General features: G+C 36.0%; 2 protein-coding genes across 3 annotated transcripts; both read left to right on the plus strand.

Moving 5' to 3' along the window:
* The first annotated feature begins 52 nt into the window (after positions 1-52).
* On the plus strand, positions 53-8,947 carry LOC137391153 (zinc finger C3HC-type protein 1-like). 2 transcript variants are annotated; one of them, XM_068077524.1, is made up of 10 exons: positions 59-152; positions 1,014-1,424; positions 3,351-3,468; positions 4,130-4,277; positions 4,409-4,495; positions 5,035-5,141; positions 6,991-7,106; positions 8,111-8,177; positions 8,298-8,441; positions 8,601-8,947. In XM_068077524.1, exons 3-10 carry the CDS (start codon positions 3,358-3,360, stop codon positions 8,673-8,675), a joined length of 855 nt encoding a protein of 284 aa, XP_067933625.1. In that variant the 5' UTR covers positions 59-152; positions 1,014-1,424; positions 3,351-3,357; the 3' UTR covers positions 8,676-8,947. The 2 variants fall into 2 exon arrangements, with proteins under 2 accessions (XP_067933624.1, XP_067933625.1); XM_068077523.1 differs by lacking the exon at positions 1,014-1,424 and having other exon boundaries at positions 53-152.
* Positions 8,948-9,628: 681 nt separating this feature from the next.
* Positions 9,629-19,726, plus strand: LOC137391155 (m7GpppX diphosphatase-like). The gene is made up of 2 exons (XM_068077526.1): positions 9,629-9,791; positions 18,531-19,726. Exon 2 carries the CDS (start codon positions 18,539-18,541, stop codon positions 19,574-19,576), a length of 1,038 nt encoding a protein of 345 aa, XP_067933627.1. The 5' UTR covers positions 9,629-9,791; positions 18,531-18,538; the 3' UTR covers positions 19,577-19,726.
* Positions 19,727-23,042: the final 3,316 nt, after the last annotated feature.

Here is a 23,042-nt window from a genome sequence, read left to right on the forward strand (position 1 = left end):
CAAATAAATAATTTTTGCTGCTGATTCTATTGGGCTCGCTAACAAAGTCACCGCTGTATAAAAAGTTGGTAATAGGTAGTGTCATTTAGAGGCTGGCTTGTTGAGAACATTAATTTTTTAACATTCAGATTCCATTTATTTGATCTGATTTTGTAAGTATTAAACTATGCTTGCAACAATATTCAAACTTACAATTAATTATGTTAATTATTGGATCGGAGTTTTATTTACACGATTGAAGAATGATATGTGTCAGTACGGCTCTCAGAGAATGTGAATATTTTACTTTAATATACTACAGCTTCGTGACCACATTCTAGAATTACTGTTGGAGTATTGCTAAATTTAACAAATAAGGAAAACAGGGGTTAATGTTCTGCCTACATGTCCAATTATAATCATGGCTTTTTTTATGGGAAACAGTCCCAACATCGACAAGTCCGAACCTAGACATGTCCCAATCTCGACAAGAGGTTGGTCCGAATCTAGGCAAAGGTTGGTCCGAATATCGACAATTAAATTATTTAGTTACTGCAAACTTCTCGTACCACAGTTGGTTTTTTTAATTAGCCCCATGTCGCTACATTGTATGCAGCTTTTATATCTCTAAAACAATTTATTATAAACATTACAATTTATTCCAAAAAAGTATTTAAATAAACAATGCTTGTGCCTGGTCGGCCGTAACCATAGATTAGTTTTAACTGTACACTCACTGCTATTTCTACTGAATGAGAGGGAGAGAGAGGTCTATTATACGCCAGTATATATCTTAGGGGCGTACAAAACCGTCCAAATGTCGTGCTCCTATAGTTCTACATAATTGAGACATTTTAATCAAGTTTTTGTAAAACTATTGACCACGCATATATCACATGCCCTTTCTGTTTTTCTCAAGTTGATTAGGCTCGTGTAATGCCACGCTTTGCACACCGATAAACACTAAGGCCTAAAACATTCAAAAAAGGAAAAAAGTGAGACTGAAACATACCTTTTTCCTGATGTTTATTTAGAACTCATCCGTACCAACAAACTTGATGGGGAATATTTTCCTAACTTTTCTGGACCGGAAGCCTGTCTCTGAGGCTATTAATGTCCATGTCCTGGAACTTTTCTAGGAAATTCTCACATGAAAAGCAAGCCTCGCCGAAGCTTTGCCCACTAGGCATCGCTTCTGCCATACTCTCACTGGAGAAAATCTCCTCTGAACTGGCACTGCTTCCAGCTCACTGCTGCTGCTGGCAGCCGCAGGCCCAGCTGGAGTGAGCTGGACTAATTTGGCCAACTCCTGTAAGGAGCTTGTGTTCACCTCAACCTCCTTAGCTTCAACCTCCAACCAGTTGACCTTTTGACCAGTGTAAGGATCACAGGTATCCTTGACCTCATCAGCGTTACTGCTTACACCACCAAACCTTTCCTCTCTGGTGGGTGAACTACTCTAACTCGTGTTGGCACTTGCACTAGGTTTAATGCTTGTAGCTTCCTGCTCAACGTTGTCATTGGCCTCACTTCCATCACCCTGTTTGCGGTATTACCAATCACAGTGTTAGTCACCTCGTTTAAATGTGCCAGGGCCTTGTACATCTGCCTCTCTTTTTCAACCTGTGTGGAGAAGTTGTCTTATTTCTCCTGAATCCAAGCCAAAGACCTATCATAGACTGTTCGTGTTTTTAGTTGCCTTCTGTTGATGTCCGCCCCCCTCTCATCAACTTCTCTTTGTGGCATAAAGTCAGTAATAATGCTATTAGAAAAAATAACTGCCTTTAACCTTCTTCGCACTGGTCGTTTTGCCACCTCACCCATTGCAGCCGCTGCATAGCTGTTGTCTTATTAAAACTAAGCTAAGCAAACATTTGTTGAGCCAGTATACAAAATGTATAATATACAAAAATATACAAGTATACAAAAATGAAATATAAGTGGAAGAAAAGTCAGCACTAGGTTGGCTAATACTAGATGGCACAATTTTTAGGCCAACAAAACAGTTCTAAAAAAATTACTAAGATTTAGAATATATGAAATATAGGAAAAAGTTGGAGCAAAGCAATAGCATACCGTATTTAAAAAGGAAAGAATAAATTTCAACAGTAAAGCAGAACAGTCATTGCTTACAGCACTATGGCTTTGGTTCATCTTGGCAGATGTTTTGTATTACAGCACAATTTAACAAGCTCAAAAAATTGAACTGGTAAATAGTAAAATGGTAAATTAACAAATTCGGGTCTTTCTAGTTAGTCTGTAGCATACAAAATGTCTTATCAATGTAAACACTGATACATGTATGTCTTCTGATAAACATCATCAGCTTTACTGGTATGAACAAACTCATACACACATAATATTATATGCTGGTTACTGATGGCATGTGTAGCAGCCGTCTACAGGTGACTCATGGCAAATGCAGATATATTGCATATTTGAGCTTCTGGCTTGTCAGATGTGTCAGCTTATCCACAACCAAGGTGACATCTGGCAAGAGAGGCACCCATAATTCTATTTTGTGTGGAATCATTGGCAGCTCATTCATGAGCACTCCCAGCATTTAATGAACTGTCATTCCTTAACTTTTGCAGCCAAAAAAACGTCGTCATACTGTCTTTGTCTTACTTTAGCATACCAGAGAATATCAGTCAAGACTACATGACTCCAACCTGTTTTATTGCTAACTGAATAAGTAATTATACGATGTCTCAAAAATTAGTTTGATAAAAACTTCATCTACTATTAAAAGTTATCAAATTTACTAATGGTGATTTTTTTTCATTTTTGAGTGAAAATAATGAGGTAATAATTATTTTGGCTCTTTTGTTTGACTTTTAATCCAGAGTGTTAACATTGGAAAAAATTATAAAAGTGAAGATCAGAGTATCAAACACACATGGCTCATTTTTTTTTTTCGTTTTTTCTCAGCCTATTCCTTTTTTACATACATGTATGTAGTTTGGTTTGATTTTCTTTTTCTTAGATTGTTCAATCATAGCTTAATAATTGCACGAGAGCATTTAGGGAAGAACTTTTTGTCCTTCATAAAAGCTGTTAGAAAACCAAGGCATGGATAGAGGCTATTTAACCCTAAATTAAATCTTATAACTATAGGTCAAGGTTGCGCCGCTGATAGCTTTATCTTCATTGTTGGGCTAATTGTAACCCTCTTTTCTTATTTGATATTCTGCACTTAATGTAAATTGGAGCTAGTTTCATTGTTTAATGTGTAGTCTGTTCTTGGTCTTTATTCTTTATATTTTAAACCAGTAAATATAGTTCTTACACATGTGGCCTGTCAGTAGCACTTAGGAATTATTATATTGTTATTGTGTCGCTGTATGTTCATTTACACAAACCTTCTTTAGTGTCATAATGTCTGGCGATGTTGAGGTTGCTACGATTAATACATACGAGCCACCAAAGGCACTCGCTACCAGTCCAATGGATTACAGCAAGTTTCAACAGCGATTCAAGTCTTTCTTGGTTTGTATTGGGCTCTCTCACTAACTTTTTATAATATAATCATATTTGGGCAAGCATATTCTAATTTAATTTATCCAACCCTTTCTAATGCTTTCTGATTAAGATATACATGGATATATTCCGTTATTTACACAAAACTACTCACCTTCTGTTTTCTCACCAGGCTGTTTGGTGATTTAACATTTAAATATGAACTTTCACTAAATTTTTACAAATTTTATCAAAAAAGATCGGTATTTTCTATTATTTATGATTGTTTTTGTTGTTTGAGGTGATCTGATTTCATGGATGTTTAAGATTAAAATTGATAAAACTGTCAGACCAATCGAAAGTGGGATTATGCAAATAGTTGCAAAGAGACCGGCAGAATAGAGATGCGTAATGCTTCAACTTGAATACGATAGCCGATATCGACTATCGCAACAATGACAACTAATGATGGCATTTTGCACATATTTTTCTTTTGACCGTTTTAATCGCGATGAAGTTTTATTGATATTTTAATCTTGAAACATCCTGGCAATCAGATCACCTCAAACATCAAAAACAATTGTAAATACTTTCTGATAAAATCTACAGAAAATTTCTGTAAGTTCATCGTTGATATTTGCATTTTTACAGCTGCTTGTTAATTTGTTGTTTTATAAACATAATCCTTCAGGTCAAAGACTGGACGAAGATGCCTCTGGAATTGTCTCCCATCGCATGTGCGATGAAGGGTTGGACTCTATTGTCAGGAGAGAGCATTCGATGTGATTTCTGCAATAGAACTATTAATATAGTACTACCGAAGAAAAACTATGAGCTTTGTAAGATTGACACATGTCTATGGGACTCTCTAAAGCAAAAATTTTTATTTTAATTTCATTCATTTGCTTGTGAAGTTACCCGCTATTGTACTACTAGAGAACCATCTCTGTTATGAGTTAATCTTTTATAGATAAAAGTCACACCAAAGTATTAGAAGACAAGCTAATGTCGGAGCATAGAATCGGCTGCGTTTGGAAGTGTGAATTGAATTTTCCAGGTGATTATGTCGGACCTTACTTTTTTTCATATACAAGTCTTGTTGTGTTGAAGAATGGGTTAACATGGACAGTCAAACAATTGGATATTATAAAGGTGCTCACACGTAATGGCCAAAGGCTGTGTGTGCGCCCAAGTGAATAGCTGAAACCTGTAAGCTCAGTCGGGGAGTAGGGTCTAAATACAAGAAAGTTGGCACAGACTTTAATTATTGCAGGCCGAGAAATAACCAGCTTTTCTTATCTTCAACTTTTGTTAGTTTCATGTTGTTATGTTAATATATTTTTATGTTAGTATGTTAATACGTTGGCGTACTAATATGATAGTGTGTTAATATATTTATATGTTAATATGGTAGTATGAGTCTTTATGTAACTATCTGGCCTATCTAAGATCAGAATAAAGTTAGATCAAGTTTTACCTGCTGCTATGAAATGCTTAAATATCCCAACACACTAGGTGATCGGTGATCATGGGCTCAAGCATTTAAATAATTTGTAATGTTTGTTGTCTTACTTCCTGTCTCAAAATTTATTGTAGATTATTTTATTACTATGGAATTTGAGGAAGAAGGAAAACTAGAAGAAAAGCTTTTGTGTAACAGCAGAGATATTTCACAGCATCTTGATGCGTTCAACTATGTACAGGTAGCACCATGATAGCTCTATAGGTTCTCCTGCGTTCAACTATAAACAGGTAGTACCCTGATAGCTCTATAGGTTCTCTTGCATTCAACTATGTACAGGTAGTACCCTGGTAGCTCTATAGGTTCTCTTGCATTTAGCTATGTACAGGTAGTACCCTGATAGCTCTATAGGTTCTCCTGCGTTCAACTATATACAGGTAGTACCCTGATAGCTCTATAGGTTCTCCTGCCTTCAACTATATACAGGTAGTACCCTGGTAGCTCTATAGGTTCTCTTGAATTCAACTATATACAGGTAGCACCCTGGTAGCTCTATAGGTTCTCTTGAATTCAACTATATACAGGTAGCACCCTGATAGCTCTATAGGTTCTCTTGCATTCAACTATGTACAGGTAGTACCCTGGTAGCTCTATAGGTTCTCTTGCATTTAGCTATGTACAGGTAGTACCCTGATAGCTCTATAGGTTCTCCTGCCTTCAACTATATACAGGTAGTACCCTGGTAGCTCTATAGGTTCTCTTGAATTCAACTATATACAGGTAGCACCCTGATAGCTCTATAGGTTCTCCTGAATTCAACGATATGCAGGTAGCACCCTGATAGCTCTATAGGTTCTCCTGAATTCAATGATATACAGGTAGTACCCTGATAGCTCTATAGGTTCTCTTGCATTCAACTATGTACAGGTAGTACCCTGGTAGCTCTATAGGTTCTCTTGCATTTAGCTATGTACAGGTAGTACCCTGATAGCTCTATAGGTTCTCCTGCCTTCAACTATATACAGGTAGTACCCTGGTAGCTCTATAGGTTCTCTTGAATTCAACTATATACAGGTAGCACCCTGATAGCTCTATAGGTTCTCCTGAATTCAACGATATGCAGGTAGCACCCTGATAGCTCTATAGGTTCTCCTGAATTCAATGATATACAGGTAGTACCCTGATAGCTCTATAGGTTCTCTTGCATTCAACTATGTACAGGTAGTACCCTGATATCTCTATAGGTTCTCCTGAATTCAATGATATACAGGTAGTACCCTGATAGCTCTATAGGTTCTCTTGAATTCAACTATGTACAGGTAGTACCCTGATAGCTCTATAGGTTCTCCTTCATTCAACTATGTACAGGTAGCACCCTGATAGCTCTATAGGTTCTCCTGAATTCAATGATATACAGGTAGTACCCTGATAGCTCTATAGGTTCTCCTTAATTCAACGATATACAGGTAGCACCCTGACAGCTCTATAGGCTCTCCTGCGTTCAATGATATACAGGTAGTACCCTGATAGCTCTATAGGTTCCCCGAAAATGGGAAATGAATCCTTTCCTCGCTGTGGCCTATCTTGATGTTTACACCTGATTTTAAACACTGTTAATAATGCTGGTTTGATAGTGTAATATTGGCAGCAAAAACATTTAATATTGGTATAAATTGGTCTCTGGTATTTTTTCTTCTGAGCAAATTTGTGAAATATTTCAGTGAATTTAAGCATAAGACGCATTTTGAGATTTAGTTTTTTGACAGTTAAATATCAAGTGGTTTTGGATAAATTTATTTTTTATAAATTTGATACATTCTATATATTGACCCATAACAGTTATTATTTAATATATTATTTCTAGCTAACATGAGTATGGGAATTCTATAAAACATATCTATCTGAATTTCAAGAAAAATATCTTTAAATGTTTTTGGCAGTTTGCAGTGAAAAATTCAGCTAGGCTGTTTTACTAGAATTGTATTTGTTAGGTTTGTGGTTACATACGTTGGTTTGTCTATATTTATTACAACTATATGTGTGATGAAAAACTGAATAGCTAGTGGTTTCTTCAACCTGAATTTTTACAGACTTTCCTAAAAGTGGAATGCTTAACTGAAAATAGAGCAGACCTACAGGCCTATGCTGAGGCAGGTGATGTGGATGTGATACCACTTACAGTTGCTGCGCATGGCTGGAAAGTTAGGTAAGGAAATTGTTTTTGAGTACTTTATGTGTTTACTCAAAGGACTTCCATTTCACGATCACATATAGACTGAGAGCTAGTCAAGTTTGAATTCTCAACATGTGGGACGCGTAACACATTGTTTGGTACTCAACACTGTTTAAACACTAGTAACTAGTGAGTTAGTTTGCTCTATCTCTTCAACTGTTTCCTAGAAATTGAATGGTATGAATCTTTGAATACTCATTGCAAAGGTGTGATTCATGTCGATCTAATATAGTTTCCTGACTGTAAGAGGTTTCTCTGAGTTACTCTTGCAGTATTACAGAGTCTTTCCATTAAGTCTACTTTAGGTCTCCGTGTCTCACACTCATCACTGTCTACCTTATACCTTCTTTGACAATTGTCAGTCGTCTACTGATTAAACTAAATGACTTTATTTACATGCAATCACACTTTTTAATTTCTACGTTAAATTGTTAATGTAATCGTTACTGCGTTTCCATCAAACATTGTAATGTCTGAAACGATTGATTAAATAGAATTTCAGTATTTATGTTTCATAGTCTCTGAGGCTTCTTTGGTAACGGTGCATCTTAGGTAGGTACAACGCACGTACAACGCATGCGCAATGAACATACAAGGCACTTGCAAAGCGCAAAAATTGTGGATGCAATGCCGACACAAGTAATTAACAAGGCATGCACCACAACGTGACACTGTTAACACATAAATTTTATTAATAATATTAGTGTGTAATAATAATAATAGTAGTAATAATATTATATTATTATTCAATATTACATTGATAGTCTGTTAATAAAACAAGTGTAAAACATTACACAAAGTATTCTATTTTTTTCTATTGAACGTTGTATGTGCGTTGTAATGATAGTGTATGCGCGTTGTATCCACAATGTTTGTGCGTTGCATGTGCCTTGTATGCTCGTTGCGCATGCGTTGTATGCGCGTTATACCAACGTAAGATGCGCCGTTACCACTTTTTTATGAAATTTTCTATACAGGTCTCTGATGCAAAATCGGCTGCTGCACTGTGAGATATGCTGCAGAAAAGTGCCTCTCTGGAATAAGGTATGATTTCTTCCTCCGAGTAGAGCCTTTGAACATATGAATGGAAGTTTTGTTATATCTGAGCATCCATGTTGTGACTTGAATTTCTTTATTCATTTTATAAGATATTTTCTGCTGTAGGCGCATAATGTTTTGGATCTCAGAAAACACTTTGCCTGGTGTCCATGGATATATGCCCATTCATCATCCACAACACCGGTTGTAAACAGAATCTACACTTTTATCTCTCAGCAACTTCGCATCAAACGAAAACGGAAATCCAAGGTATTTATAACGATGTTACTCTGAGGTCTCTTATTGGTGTACAAAATATTATAGTCGTCGGACAAGTTTTGCTCATGAGCTCTACAAAAAAGATATTCAATTGAACATTGTTTTATTTATGTTCCTCGTTTAAATGGCTGTCTATATGTTTGTTAACAGGACTATGAGACATCCTCTCAGCGGAAAGAAGAACTTAAAGAAATAGTCAAGTATATGAGAAGATCTCTGACCTGATTCGCTATCAGTATCAAATCTTCTGAAATACCCTGCTGCATGCGATCATCTTGAGCATCATGTGTTGTATTTTACTTTTGTATCTGGTGCTTTTTGTTCTGTTAGCGTTGGGCAATAAGATTAGTGTCATATGATCTACCTATGCCAGGTTTTTACCATAGGAGTTAGTAATAATAGTTTAAGAACTAATTGTATGTTTCTTTAAATGTTGATTGTGTGGTTACTAGTGGAAACCATGATACAGATATCAAAAATAAACTGCAATTTTTTTTGTCGATAGGAAATGTTCTAAAGCTTTTTAATCTGTTTGCTACTTCAGTTTTGGCAAGTGTTTTTCTGCATCAGGTTAAGAGACACTAGTTGCTTCATTAGTGAGATGCTACAACTTATAAAACATAAGATAAAGTGAAACTTTGCTAACTTTCATAATGTTGTTATCCAGAGGAATGATCGTATGTATTTAGAGTCTCCGGTAATAATATAACCATTACTTGGATAGATTGTTGGTTATTTATAGCTAATAAAGCAAGTCTAAAATGTAAGCAAATTTTAGATGAATGATAATTTCAATAATATTTCAATGCAAGTTTGTAAAAACATATTCGTGATGTTGCGCTGTATATGCAGTCTGTACCATGTTACACAACTGAACGAATTCTCTAATAAAAGCTATCATCGAGCCATACAGCGTTCTATTAAAAAGTTAACTTGTAAGTTAATTTTAGTTCATCGAAGAACCGAACTGGGCTTTATCAACTGCTTTTGTTAGAGTTGTTTGCTACCAGTGATGTGTAGAATAACCATAGACTAGTTAGTTTGGGAATGCGTTTATGCGGATGACTATAATGCCAGCGTCGTTCAGGGAGTAGTTCCGACGTCGTAGTTTCCTAAACGACGCGGTATAACAGTGGTCTCTAATAACAGTGGTGTCTAATCAAAAATTGGCGCGGGGACGACTTTCCGTAGCTAAGCGACTGTGAACATCCACGTGGGAAGATAGTAGATCGTTATTGCTCTAGGTAAAAATAAAAACTCTTATAGGGTTTGTTTGCAGACGTTTTCCGACAGCTAAACATTAAGGTTTATGATTTGATTGAGTAGAAGCGCTCTACAAAGGTAATTAATTATTATATGTTAATTCATGATGGTTACTCATTGTGCAATCGGCCATTGTTAATGCGTTAATTCATTGATCAAATTCGCTAAGCATTCTATGTCGCTGTCTGATTTGAGAGGAATTACGGTATACGAAGTTATTTCATATATACGTCGGTGTTGAGCTGGCTTTGTCATCTTATTCTTTTTTGACTATGTATTCTCTTTTGACTATGTTTAGTTTGTGCACTTATGCATAGGTTCCTACCTGCCAACTCTCACGCGTTGATCGTGAGACTCACGCAATTGCCCCCATGCCTCACGCATCTCACGCCCGTGTCACGCAATTGCCCCTTTTACCCAAGCAAACCTGTTTTTTGCTCCTAATCTTCAAGTAGTAATCATATACTTACTACTAATAAACAACTATGTATAAACATATTTGTGTCATTCTCATCTATTAATAACCTCCACGACATGTAGTTTCTATATGGAGTTATATTATTTTTGCTGTGGTGTTTTTATACGCTTTGAAAGTTTACCCCACTTATTAAATCTTCGCGTTTTCATTGCCCCCAAAATAGACTCTCACTCCTTTCCCCACTCCAGGGTTGGCAGGTCTGCATAGGTTGTGTGAACTAATTTGATTATTACTGGTTGATACACTGGAGAAGGTGTTGAGCTATTGTAAGTAGTACAGATATTCACCAATACAAGATGCTTCTTCATTCCATAAGTCCAACAATTGAAATACACAGCTAATAAAATTCAAAAACAATAATACTAATGATAAAAGGGTAAAATTGCCAATGAAAGTTAATCTTTACACAAACGATTGTCCATGTTCTTCTGCTCAGTCCTGTATGTTTATGAGTCTCGGCAATCATCGGAGAGTCATGACAGTTTATAGATGAAGAGGCTCAAAAGTTGAAATAGAAATAGTCTTGGCAGTTAAACGAGCCTCAGAAGAGTAAAAGGCTGAGTCATTGGAGTTGCTCTCTTTTATAGATGTCTCTGCTACCCTGTGAGGTGTTTAGGTGCTCAGGTTCTGTTCGTTATGTTGTAAAGCCTTGATATTTGAGTGGACTTGTCTTGAATATGTCATGGGAATGTGCTAATTAGAAATGATGGCTAGAGTTTGCCAGAGCTGTGTATATGTCATCACCTCTACTTCCTTTTGGTGGTTTTCTTGCAGGTCAATTGACACATCTTATCTGATGGATTCCTTTTACTGGAAGTTTCTAATCTGTTTGTTGATGCTTCTATAATTATTGTTTTCCTGATGGTCCCTTATCATAGGCCTACGAGGTGTTTTGTTTGTAGTAGTATTGCGTATATCTTTTGTGATTTAGTTGTTGCTCTCTTCCAATATCTGATTTTGCTAGCATCTCTATACAACAATATTCAGTAGTGTTTTTATTAAACATTTATTTCAACTAAAAGTCAGGACGCACTCAAGTGCGGTATTTCCCAATTACAGCGATATGATTTATTGCAGCCAATCACGAACAAGAAACCAATGATGGAAAACAAGAATGTGGTGTAATATTTCTATGTACTAGCATTACGAAAGTAATTTGAGCAGTCGATGCATAGTTATCTATCTCTCTTGATTCTGATGATATGATGTATCGTTTGCATCGGATTGTTGTATAAATCAATGTACTCACATGTACTGATGTGAAGATGAAGAAGAGCCTCTGTCTTTCGTTACACTTCCTTATATCCTCCCCCATACTGCCTTACACAAGCTAATCTACTAGCTTTACCCACTAGCTTTATCCAGCTTTATGCACTCACCGTAATTACCAAGACCACCTGTACTGCCTTGAGCTCAGACACCAATATAGCCTGAGCCTAACAAATCCCATAATACAACAGCATAAAATAACCTCAGTGGCTTATCGCTATTTAGCCTGTCCTCCATCATCTGTGGCATGTGAATCCTTCTTCAGTACGACTGGCTACATCGCTAGTGATTGAAGATAAGGGCGTCTCACTGAGATAATTGAATCACTAACGGTAATTTAGAGAAATGTTCATTTGCTCTAAACTTGTTCAGGTGCATCAGTTCCAGTTCGTCCAGCAGTAGAAGACAGACTTCATTATCACAGATAAAGCTGTACCACTAACATTAATTACCATTATTAATAGCAGATTACAAGAAACATGGACTGTTTTGTTACTAGATGCACGGTATGTCAGTATGTGAATAGATATACATGTATATATTTTTTCCATAAATACAAACAAATAAATACATCAATATTTATATTTTCTTTGCATTATATTTGTATAATAAAATTAACAATTATCTATGCAACACAAAAGATCTGAATCGGATTATTTTTAAATAAGAATCGGTATATCGGATCGGTATCTGAATCGGCTGGTGAAGTTAGAATCAGGGCATCTCTACTTGTAATCACATTTCCACATATTTGGCACCTACAACACAACAGAGTAAAATATGGTGAATCTTTTGCTACCAAATAACTGTAATGTAAATTTTGTTGCAAGTCAACCTTCAATATCTGCCTTGCACTGAAGTCTTATACACAAATCAATTTCTATTATAACGATTGTTATGTAGATTGTATCTTTTTTTATTTCCAAGTACTTTATTTTGGTTCATTTCTGGTTCTATATAAAAAATGCTTGCTGATGAACAGATATCCAATCATGACAAGGTAACAAGCGTACATATCAAGCCCTCTTCATGCATTTGGATTCATGAGTAAATTCTTTTTTTTTCTAGTGTGCTTTAACTTGTAAGGCTGAGGCTCACCAAAGAAATCTGTTGTGAATTTGTAACGGATATTGCAGGTGCTGATGCTTTAGAAAAGCTAGTGGTGAGTGCTAGCGAATTTCTGTGTTTCAAGTATATTTGATATTCTCTTCTACAGCTTTGTCATGCTTGGCTAGCTGACCAATCGAAAATGTTTTAAAACGGAACCCAGAATGCACAGAAAAGCTCAATTTGTAATAAAAGTAAAAATTGTTTTCCGATTAAATTGTTAAAAATCAATGCAACAAAATCTACAATTTATATTACAAGCATCGTAATGCTAACTGGTTTTTATAAAACAATCCTTAAAAGGCTCACGCTAATACAGCGGGTCCTTGGGTTACCATTACCCTGTTACACAATTTTTTTAAGATGTTGAACATAGTGTTTTTCCGCTCTCGCCTTTTTGACTTACAGTATCAACAAAAACTTTTCTCGAGATTCAAATTTGGCAGTCAGTGTGCTATATACTAGCCTGTCTTGACAAGCTGTTGTTTTTGCGTAGTTGTCCCCCCGTCGAGCGGCGAGCAACAACAGCTTGTCACAAGACGTACTGCACCTGATGCATCAGCTGCACTTATAGGGAGTTGTTCTCTTCCGTCTACGCGGCTTGGCCGCGATGTTATGTCGGTCGATCCATTGGTAATCATAACGGATTTCACACAAAAATTTATGTAGACAAAAACAAGATTACAACGTTTAACCAAAGACCAGTTTCTGTGATAAACTTTAGTAGAACTTAAGAATAAAATAAACTTAAAATAAAATCCATAAGAACAAATAAAACTGACTGATACAAAAATAGAAATAAAACTGATTGAGCGCACAAATAACGACATGTTTAGTCGCTGTTGTTGCCTAAGTTCTCAAATTCTAATAACGTTTACTGCAGAGAGGGGTCGCCAGTTAAACGTTCTTATCTTAATTTTTCTACATAGATTTTTGCGTGAAATCCGTTATGATTACCAATGGAGCGACCGGAATAACATAGCAGCCAAGCCGCGTAGACGGAAGAGAACAACTCCCTATAAGTGCAGCTGATGCATCAGGTGCAGTACATCTTGTGACAAGCTGTTGTTGCTCGCCGCTCGACAACTACGCAAAAACAACAGCTTGTCAAGACAGGCTAGCTATATACGTACGTCAGAATGACAAAGATTTCAATATGCTATTCGCCGAAATCCCTCCTACAATGCATGAATGAGATACGATGCTCTCTCAGTTCAGTGTCATTAGTTATAGCGAAAACGAAACTGGAAACGGGTGATAAAATTTTAGCCGACGACAAAGTTGAAGTTTAGTGAAATAGTTAAAAATGCATACTAAAACTTAGCTTTAAAGGTTGACTTGCAACAAAATTCACATTGCAGTTATTTGGTATCAAAATATTCACCATGTCTTACTCTGCTGTGTTGTAGGTGCAAAATATGTGGAAATGTGATTGCAAGTTCTTAAAAGCTCAAAAACGAACAGTTAATCGCCGCCATCACGAAATCGCCGTAGATTGAAATCTTACAAGGGGTTTTGCATTAGATAATTACTATGGGTTTCTATACCCCACTATATGACATTCTCGCCTTACAATGCCAACACTGGAACGAATTAAACTAGTATGGTAAGAGTCCACTGTGCTAGCATTTTGAACTAACCTTCATTTGGCCTCCAGTGTGTGTCGACTTTAAATCTGCTAATAACAACAGAAAATCAGGTTCATAATATGAGATACTTTAGCTAAAATTCAAGCAGCACAAAGGATAGAATCTTACACTTATTTGTATCAATTTGGGTCTAGTTAATTTTTTTGTTTATAATATTTTAGTGGGATTTGCACGATCAGTCATAACTATAAATTTTTTTCATGTATTGGCTGGGCTAAGTTGTTTATAGTCGAGCAATAGTCATTTATAGTATTTGTTTATGTAAGCTGGTCATCAAAAGCTGGATCAAATATATGTCTGTGTTTTGAGCTTTTGTTTTTTGGCATTTGAGTGTTTTGATAAGTGTTTGAAGTTTCATTCCTTCAATGGTGGACTTATCAACTTATAATGGACTGTCAACTGGCAGCCGTTTATTCCCTTCAAATCGGCTGTGAACATTTGTCAAAATTCTGATTTGACGAAGTTGTCAGCTTTTTACTATAAAATATCGAAAACAAATGCATTTTTTAGAAGCATTAACTCTGTGAAAATGGTTTATGATAAGCATCTGCACGGTTTCATATGTTTGCAAGAGTTAGCAAAAAAATTCGTTGTCCAAGTGCATCAAAAGTTGAGTTAGGCGCTTCGGTGCATTGCGGGTGCAGACCTTCGGAATGCTCTTGACGCCATGTCGATAAGCAGTGCAACAGTTACCCGATATGGCTGCTCAAACTGCTATAACTCTCGTGCAAATCGGCATAAAGCTGCAATTCAATATGCATCTGAAAGTTGAGATATTTTCCTATAGACTGAGATATTTTCCTCCAGGCAGCTTGCGAAGACTTTGCAACATCAGATCTATATATTCACATATATAATTTTTGCTGTCAGATTTTTATGTATTTCTTGAAACTAAAGATTTATATAACAATTTTGCATATAAACTCACTGCACAGAATTATGTGTGCTGCAGCAAAGATAAACTGGTTGTGTACAAGAAGAATTGCCTGGTGAGCCTATATTCACACATTTGGTGAAGCAGCAAAAGACAGGAAGCAACACTTATTATGAGCAGAAACAGCAAGTGATGGAGAAATCATTCTGCTAGATGGCTGTACAATATGAGAACTGAACTTTTTTGATTAGGTGGGTGCTCTGAAGAGGGCAGTAAGCAACAAATATAACATATCAATGCACAACAAATACAATAGATTATGACATTTCAGCGAATGTATGTACAAAAGCTAGCAATACAAAGCAATGAAGCATTTGCAAAAACTAAATAAAATACAATTTGTAAATAAATTTAGTTTGCATGGTAAGGATCAAAACATGACTCGCACAAAGATACTCCACAAGTGACTCCGCTGCCAGTACCTTGAGCTTGCTTTTGCTCATCACCAATATATACAGACAACTTGTGCACATAGCCAGAGACAGCATCGGAGAGCAAATAACTTTATTCTAAATCTAGATCTGTTAGATGGAATATACTGCCTGAAGCTGAGCCGTTCTTTCCATGCTAGCAAGCTTTCGTCTATAGATATAAATTTACCAGGCAGCAAAGCAGAATATAACCGGTCGCGTATAATGGCAAAAACATTTTCTAACTTGAACAATTTATTGCCAACAGGCTGCTCAAAATAGTCAGCAAAATGCACAGTAAAAAGTAAACTTGATTCTATTTTTCTTTCTATTTTTAATTTTATTAAGAATTGGCATAGATAATAAAGGATTGTGGACCAGTAAGACAACAGAGTAGTCTTTTTGTGAATACCTATATGCAAAACTAAATCAATAACTCACCAAATATATTTATCATCAACAGGCTAGAAGCATTGCAATATTTTTGAAGGCAATATTTATTCGTTTCGTTAAATAAACATTTATAATGGCCGATGTTCTAAAAAGCTTCAAATTATGAAAAACACTTGTTTAAGAATTCGAACTAATACTACCGTCAAGCTGTCATCAAAATGTAATTATTGTGGTTTTAAGTCAGCTCCTATTTGATATCCGTCATTATTCCCTGTTTCAACGCCGGCTGTTCCACTCTCACTTTCGCAATCCGATTCACTCTGTTGGTCTTTTTTTTCATTGTCTTCCCCACATTCTTCTGACCTGAAATCAGGGTTGGCTCGGTTTAAACCAGCCCGAAAAACCCGGTTTTTTCATTATTTTTTGTGAAAAACAATATTTTAAACTCCTAGTGGTACATGTGCGGTAGAAATGCAATTATATGTATTTATCAGCTGTGGAAGTTTATTTAGGACACAGTAGTAAATTGATGGCTGAGCTCAAGTTGAAACTACATGAAATCCAAGCACAACAATGAATTAGTGAATTTCATTTTCAATTGGTTTTATCAAGTGGTATGATGATCTTTTTTCTAATGAAATATAAAAACCATGTGAAATATACTAATCCAATCATCGTCTCTAATAATGAATGAATACTTTCTCAAGTCTGGCCAGTGAGAAAGGATTACTTATAACTAGAAATTAAAACAATAAAATCCTTTTGGGCAAAAGCTTTAAGTTTACAAACTAATATTTCATTTATTGGGCACAAGCCAAAGTAGTTGGATTGTTAGAATTCAGTTTATCAAGTTTTTTGTGTTTTGGAAAGTTAAAGTTGTGCCTCAAATTTCTGACATGCCTCGCAAACAGGATCCCGTTTGGCAGTTTTTCACTCGAACTGCAAATTGCAAAGGTTTTAGGGCAAAACGTAATAGGTGTGCTGTCGTAACGCGAGGTCACGCAGATAGGCTTAAAGCTCACGTAGCAAAATGTCAAGCTGAAAACACCAATTTAGACAGTGATGCTAATATTCAGGTGATAGAAGTTGAGTCATCTGCCACGGCTGCAAACACTAGCAATCCATCTGCATTATGCTCTGCTCTACACTACCACACAACTAATCATTTAGACTAAAGTTCCTACTTATACATAGAGCTGTATGTAAAATATTCACTTTATGTGATAAGATTTCTGATCTGTATTTCATCGATCATGTTTGTTTTAAGACTCATTCTGAAATTTCCATATGTTTTCTCTCTTTTTTCCGATAACAACTCCCACAGTACCATCTTTAACAGATGATTCCACATATGTATATTCAATACTCAATCATGCAGCTATAGTAAGTGATGTTAATTAGACTTATAATTGCAAAAACCTTGGTAAAATTATAAAAACCGGTTTAAGCCATAAAACGGTTTAAACCAAAAAAAACCTGGTTTTTTCATAAAAACCGTGGTTTTTTCAACCCTGAAATCCTCTGCTTCACTTCTAAACCAGTCAATCGCGTGCGTCTAGGGTGAATAGCTTTCCATAAAGAATGATCAAATCTTTACAACATTCTTTTTGCACATGCGTATCAGGGATTATTTTTAGCCTCAAAACAGTAGTTCAAAACCTACCGATTTTGCTCAAATTATTAATTTTAAATTTTAACGTCATTTTTAAAATAAATAAAACGTTTTAAAAGAGGTCTATCGAAAACTGCATTCTGTCGGAATTTGCGGGTTTGGTATGCTGAGACAATGCTCATAACCCAAAAATTTTCGATTTTGGAATGCAAAGGGTTAATACCATTGTGATCATATGGCAGACATCCTACACCATTGTCTAGATTCTCTAGACCAAATCTTTTGGCAATTACTGCCAAGTCCTAGAAACATATGGTTATTATGGTATAATTGATAAAAGTTTTGCTAAAGCGCAAGGCAACTCTATAGGTTAATAAACATGCATTTACATTTATGGCTATCATGTGATTACTGCTCTTCTGGTCATGTTACACTTGCAGACAAAACACAAATTTCAACCTAATGCGCTTTTGTCAAGAGCCCATTCTAATTCACAGAACTGAAAAATCTTGTTATATGTTGATCTGCATTTTTGATAGGGTTTGAATTTGCTGATAGGCAGTAGAAAACTAGCAATGCACCGAAAAAGCTATTGACTGAGCACAACTAGTACAACATGTTTACAGCATTTGGACAAGTTATCTCCAACTCAAATGATATATATTTCACTCACACCGGAAAGCTAAAATATTCTTTGTATAAACGACTGGCAAAGCTATTTTAACTCTGTATCGTTGTAGTAAAAAGCTTTGACTTTATGCTAAATTTGAGCATGGCATCTCTTTTATATGAAAACACAGTAATGTCTATTGGTGACATAATACTGATGTTACGCGTTTAGCAATGATCTACAGGAACAGATGGCTAACACGGAAATCTCTAAATATCTGTTAAAGATGGTATTTATTTTGGGTCCTTTCCTTGTCATCTCAAATACACCAATTTCGCTTTTTGTCCTGTTACAGAAACAACTATGTCCACATTAGAAGCTCCCCCAGATAATTGCAAGAGACCAGCGGATGGGGCAGGAGATGGGGATGTAAAGAAGGCCAAATTGGATGAAGATGCTCACAGTAGTCATCCTAAATGGACCTCATTGAACTCATTCAAGTTTGTGAAAGTACTGCGGGAAGATCCACAAGCCAAGTCTGTATGTATACATGCAACTTCTCAGTTGAAGCGAGCGGCTGACCAATCGGATGGAGATGCTCAATCTGCAGAAGCTGATGCTATTATATTGTTAGAGAAGACCGCGTTTGATACCACAGACTCGGGCATTTCAACCTTGCTTGCTCCTGATACTTCTCTGCAACAGCATTTCAACAATGATATCTATGGAACCTATGATAGCCTTCTCGCCCCTAGTTTAAACAATGTTAAAACTGTCATAATCTTCCCAGCTTCCGCTAAACACATGGAGAAGTATGCTTCACACGAATCTCATGTCATCTACGAGTCTCCGGAAGACTACCAGAGCATCACTTTACCCTATATCCAGTCATCTAGCTTTGAGATGCAGTGGATATATAACATCCTTGAAAAAAAGAAGGAGTCAGAGTTCATAGTCTATGAAGACCCGGATCCCGAAAAAGGTTTTGTTCTTGTTCCTGATTTGAAATGGGATCGCAAATCTCTTGACACATTGTACCTCAGCGCTATTGTTCACAAGCATGGCATTAAGTCATTAAGGGATTTAACTCCTGAGCATTTGCCTCTTTTGAAGAATATCCTAAACACGGGACTTGAGGCTATCGAGAAAGAGTATGGCGTACCCAAGTCTAAACTTCGGGCTTATTTTCACTATCAGCCTTCCTATTACCACCTGCACGTTCACTTTAATCAGGTCAAGTTCACTGCTCCTGGCTCCAATGTTGTCGGAGCTCACAATTTGTCAGATGTAATAGATAATATCAAGCTCTACCCTGACTACTATCAGAAGAGGACCATACCATTTCTGTGCAAAACCAATGCAAAGCTGTATAAATGCTACGAAGCTGCCGGCAAAATTTAGAATCATCGACTCTCATATTAAATAATCTACCCAGGACGATTGCTGCTTGTTAAAATTTATATCAGCTTGGATGGTAAATGTTCTATGTAAAATTTGATAGTTTTTACATCAAATGTTTATATTTAGTTTAATAAATATTGTTCAATTTCATATTTCAACTGATTGAGCGAGCATTTTTTTAGTGTAAAAACTTTTAGCAACTGTGAGTGGCCTGATCAATGTGAGAAGGAAAGTTGTGTGCCCTTTATTTCTACAAGCTCTGACAGTTTTTATCAGGGCCCAACATGCTTTTAATAATGTAGTCGCTTGGAAAGAATAGGTTCGCGATTACTGAAAAAACAGCATAAAAACCTGCCAGTTCTGTTAATGCTCGAAAATAATGCCAAGTTTTCTTTCTTGCTCATAGCGCAATCTCTGATTTAACTCCTGTCTAAAAACACCAGCTAGGGCAATCTGGATGGTTGACATATTCCTTATATAAGCCATGACTTCATTTTCTTTTTCTAGTATATGTACATAATTGCGCAACAGAATGTATTTCACAGTGGTTGGAAAGTGTTATTCATCGATATAGAGCATTGATGGGTGGAAAATAGCCCACTCTAGTTAAACCTTTATAGTCACTGACTTGCTATGTAGTTCTCATGTCCAATAATTTTGGTTTGAACAAATGACTCATAGTTCAAATAAGCTGAATTTTTTTTTGCTGTCACACTGTTCTCTGTAATTTTAGCCACGCTTGTTTTACGTAGACTCGGTTTAATCAGATAATGTTGGAATAGTCTGGAAGTCTGCATACATGCAGCGTCCCCGAGCAGCGTCCACGAGCAGCGTCAGCTCGTGTCTCTAGTATCTCTTTTCGTGTCACATTTACTGACTCCCCTAGTTATTAAGGTGATGTAAGTTTGAACTGTATAGCCCCCAAAGAAATGCCTCATAATTGTTTATGAATTATGTGTGCCATGAACAAGTCAACATTGTTAACAAGTCATCGTAAATAAATGTTAAAAGATACTAGATCCTTGATGACGAATAAAAGACGGTAATGAATATTGACCTCTACATAAACCCCATTTGGAGCTCAGCTATTCAAGCACTAGTCATATCAGAAATAGGAGTAAAATTGGTTTCAGTGCCAACTTTTTGAGAACAAGGCTATTATGAAACTTGACGATCTCAGAGTAATGGTATGAGAATTTTTTAACATCATGTATTATTTAGGAGGCTAATGAAATTGCTAAAATTGTGATTAGTTTTTTGCGAAATCACTGATGATTAGTCTACATAAATAACAAACATTCTAATAAATGAACCCAAACAAACATTACTTAACTGATTTTTAACACATGCCTTATTCAACACAGACATAGTTATTATTGCTGCTATATTGGCATCACACTGTTCTTAATAGGGGTGAAGATGATACTAAACTCGAGTTGTCAAAATTTTGTAACCTCACCAGTTTCAAAACCATGTTTTAATAGCAAAACCTCTTGCGAATTGTGAAATATTATTTTTTCTTTTCAATATTGCTATTGTGTTTTTAGATATTTTAGTGATTTTGGAAAATTTCTAGATGCAAGTGGTTTTGCAATTTTTCTGGAATTTTAAAAAAGTTGATCAACTTTCTTGATTCACAACACTCGACAGGCAAGTAAGATATGCAAAATACATCTATGCAACGAGGTATGTCAAATACTAACTGTATCCGTGACACCAGCAGCTGTACTAATTAACTAGAAACTGGAATCATCTGCGGGCATTTCTACAAGGTTGGTATGCAGTCAAGCTCAGCTGGAAAGGTTCCAATCAGATGAAGGATTAAAATATATTATCAACTTCAGGAGTTCTATGACCTCTACAATGACCTTTACAATACTATTGCTTTCAGTTTAGAGGATTACGAGAAAACTTGCTGTTAAGTTAGAGAGAAATGAGGCTGCACCAATCAGACAAAAAAGAGAAGAAAAAGGATTTAAGAAAACTGATTGGTCATTTCATATTAGACTTCAACATCGAGGCATCTGCATTAAATATTCGACAGTTATAGGTTCCATAGATTTCCTTCATAGAATTCAAATGGCCTAACATGCAAAGCTTGCTCTTAGTTATATATGTACCCACAATATTTGAATACGATGTATTATTTATTTCTGGCAAGAAAAAAAACTGAAGGTAATTCTGTGAATAGTTTTAATTGGCTATATCTGGTTTGGTAAATCCAAGCAAATAACTTAGTAAAAGTGCATTCATTAGGCTTTACTTTCTGGTCAAAAGGTAATAATGAATCACTGGCTCTCCTTATGGCTGCAAGGCTTCCAATGCCATGAGAGAATTCATTGAAACACATAATGTTTACATTTGAGTGTAAGACTTCTGACATTATGCAAAGCTAATTTACATTTTGAGTGTAAAAAATTTTTCAAAGACCACAAAATCTACAGTAAGGCTTTTTCTGGGTCAAGGTTATTTTCACTTAATAGCAAACTTAAATATTCCATTTTATATCAAATTAATGCTTAAAAATAACAATTTTATGTTTTGCACTTAGAATCTCTAAATTTGACATGGTTATTTAATTTTATGGTCACTTTACTGGAAACGAATAGTTATGTATCCTTTAGATTCAAACTTTCAACTGATGTTGGTTGGTTGAATGGTTAGATTATTAGACTCCCTCTCCAATTGCTTCACCCAGTATGCAAGTAATGCAGTGATTACATCACGCAGGTCATACACTTAACGTAGCTAGCTGACACTGCTGGTGGCAACTGCTGTTTTATCATAACCCTCCTCGAGATTATATAACATTTAGAATGTCATAATAAAAAAACAGCTGCGTGCAGTTCTGCGTTTCGTTCTTTTGACATAATCATGTTTATTGCACAGATCTGATTCACTGCAAACAGTATTAATGATAAATAGCTAGCATATGGAGTCCGTATCAATGGCAGCATTGTGAATCACGATGACTTGCTCAAATTTTTAACACCATACATTCTAGGTATGTGTGAGACAGTGAGAGAAGAGATGACGGCATTTACTGCGAGAGAGAGAGAGAGAGAGCTTGTAAATGTTTGAAACAGTTGTTCAATTGCAATATGAGGAAGCTAAAAGGTTGGCTCAGACACTGGCAAAATCGAGAACTGGTGTTAAGCTGTTAACTTTTTACTGTTTGAGGGCAATATGGGAATCACACAATGGTCAAAGGCGCTGACACTAGCTATCCATTGTTGTATTGATATCAAAAATGTTTGCCGCAAATGAGCTAATTCTCCAATCAAATTTATAAACAGTCAATTCTATAGTTGCTTCAGGCAGTTTGTAAATTGATAAAAACGACCAGGTAACACATATCAATACAACGCTTAGTGTTTCATTTCAAAACAATGTTTTTGATCGACATTACAAAGGTTTTCTTTAAGAGAAATGTTATCTCTTAGCATCTCTCAAGAAAACTTGGTTT

This window comes from Watersipora subatra, chromosome 3, assembly GCF_963576615.1.
Source record: "Watersipora subatra chromosome 3, tzWatSuba1.1, whole genome shotgun sequence".
In the NCBI taxonomy this organism is placed as follows: Eukaryota; Metazoa; Bryozoa; class Gymnolaemata; order Cheilostomatida; family Watersiporidae; genus Watersipora; species Watersipora subatra.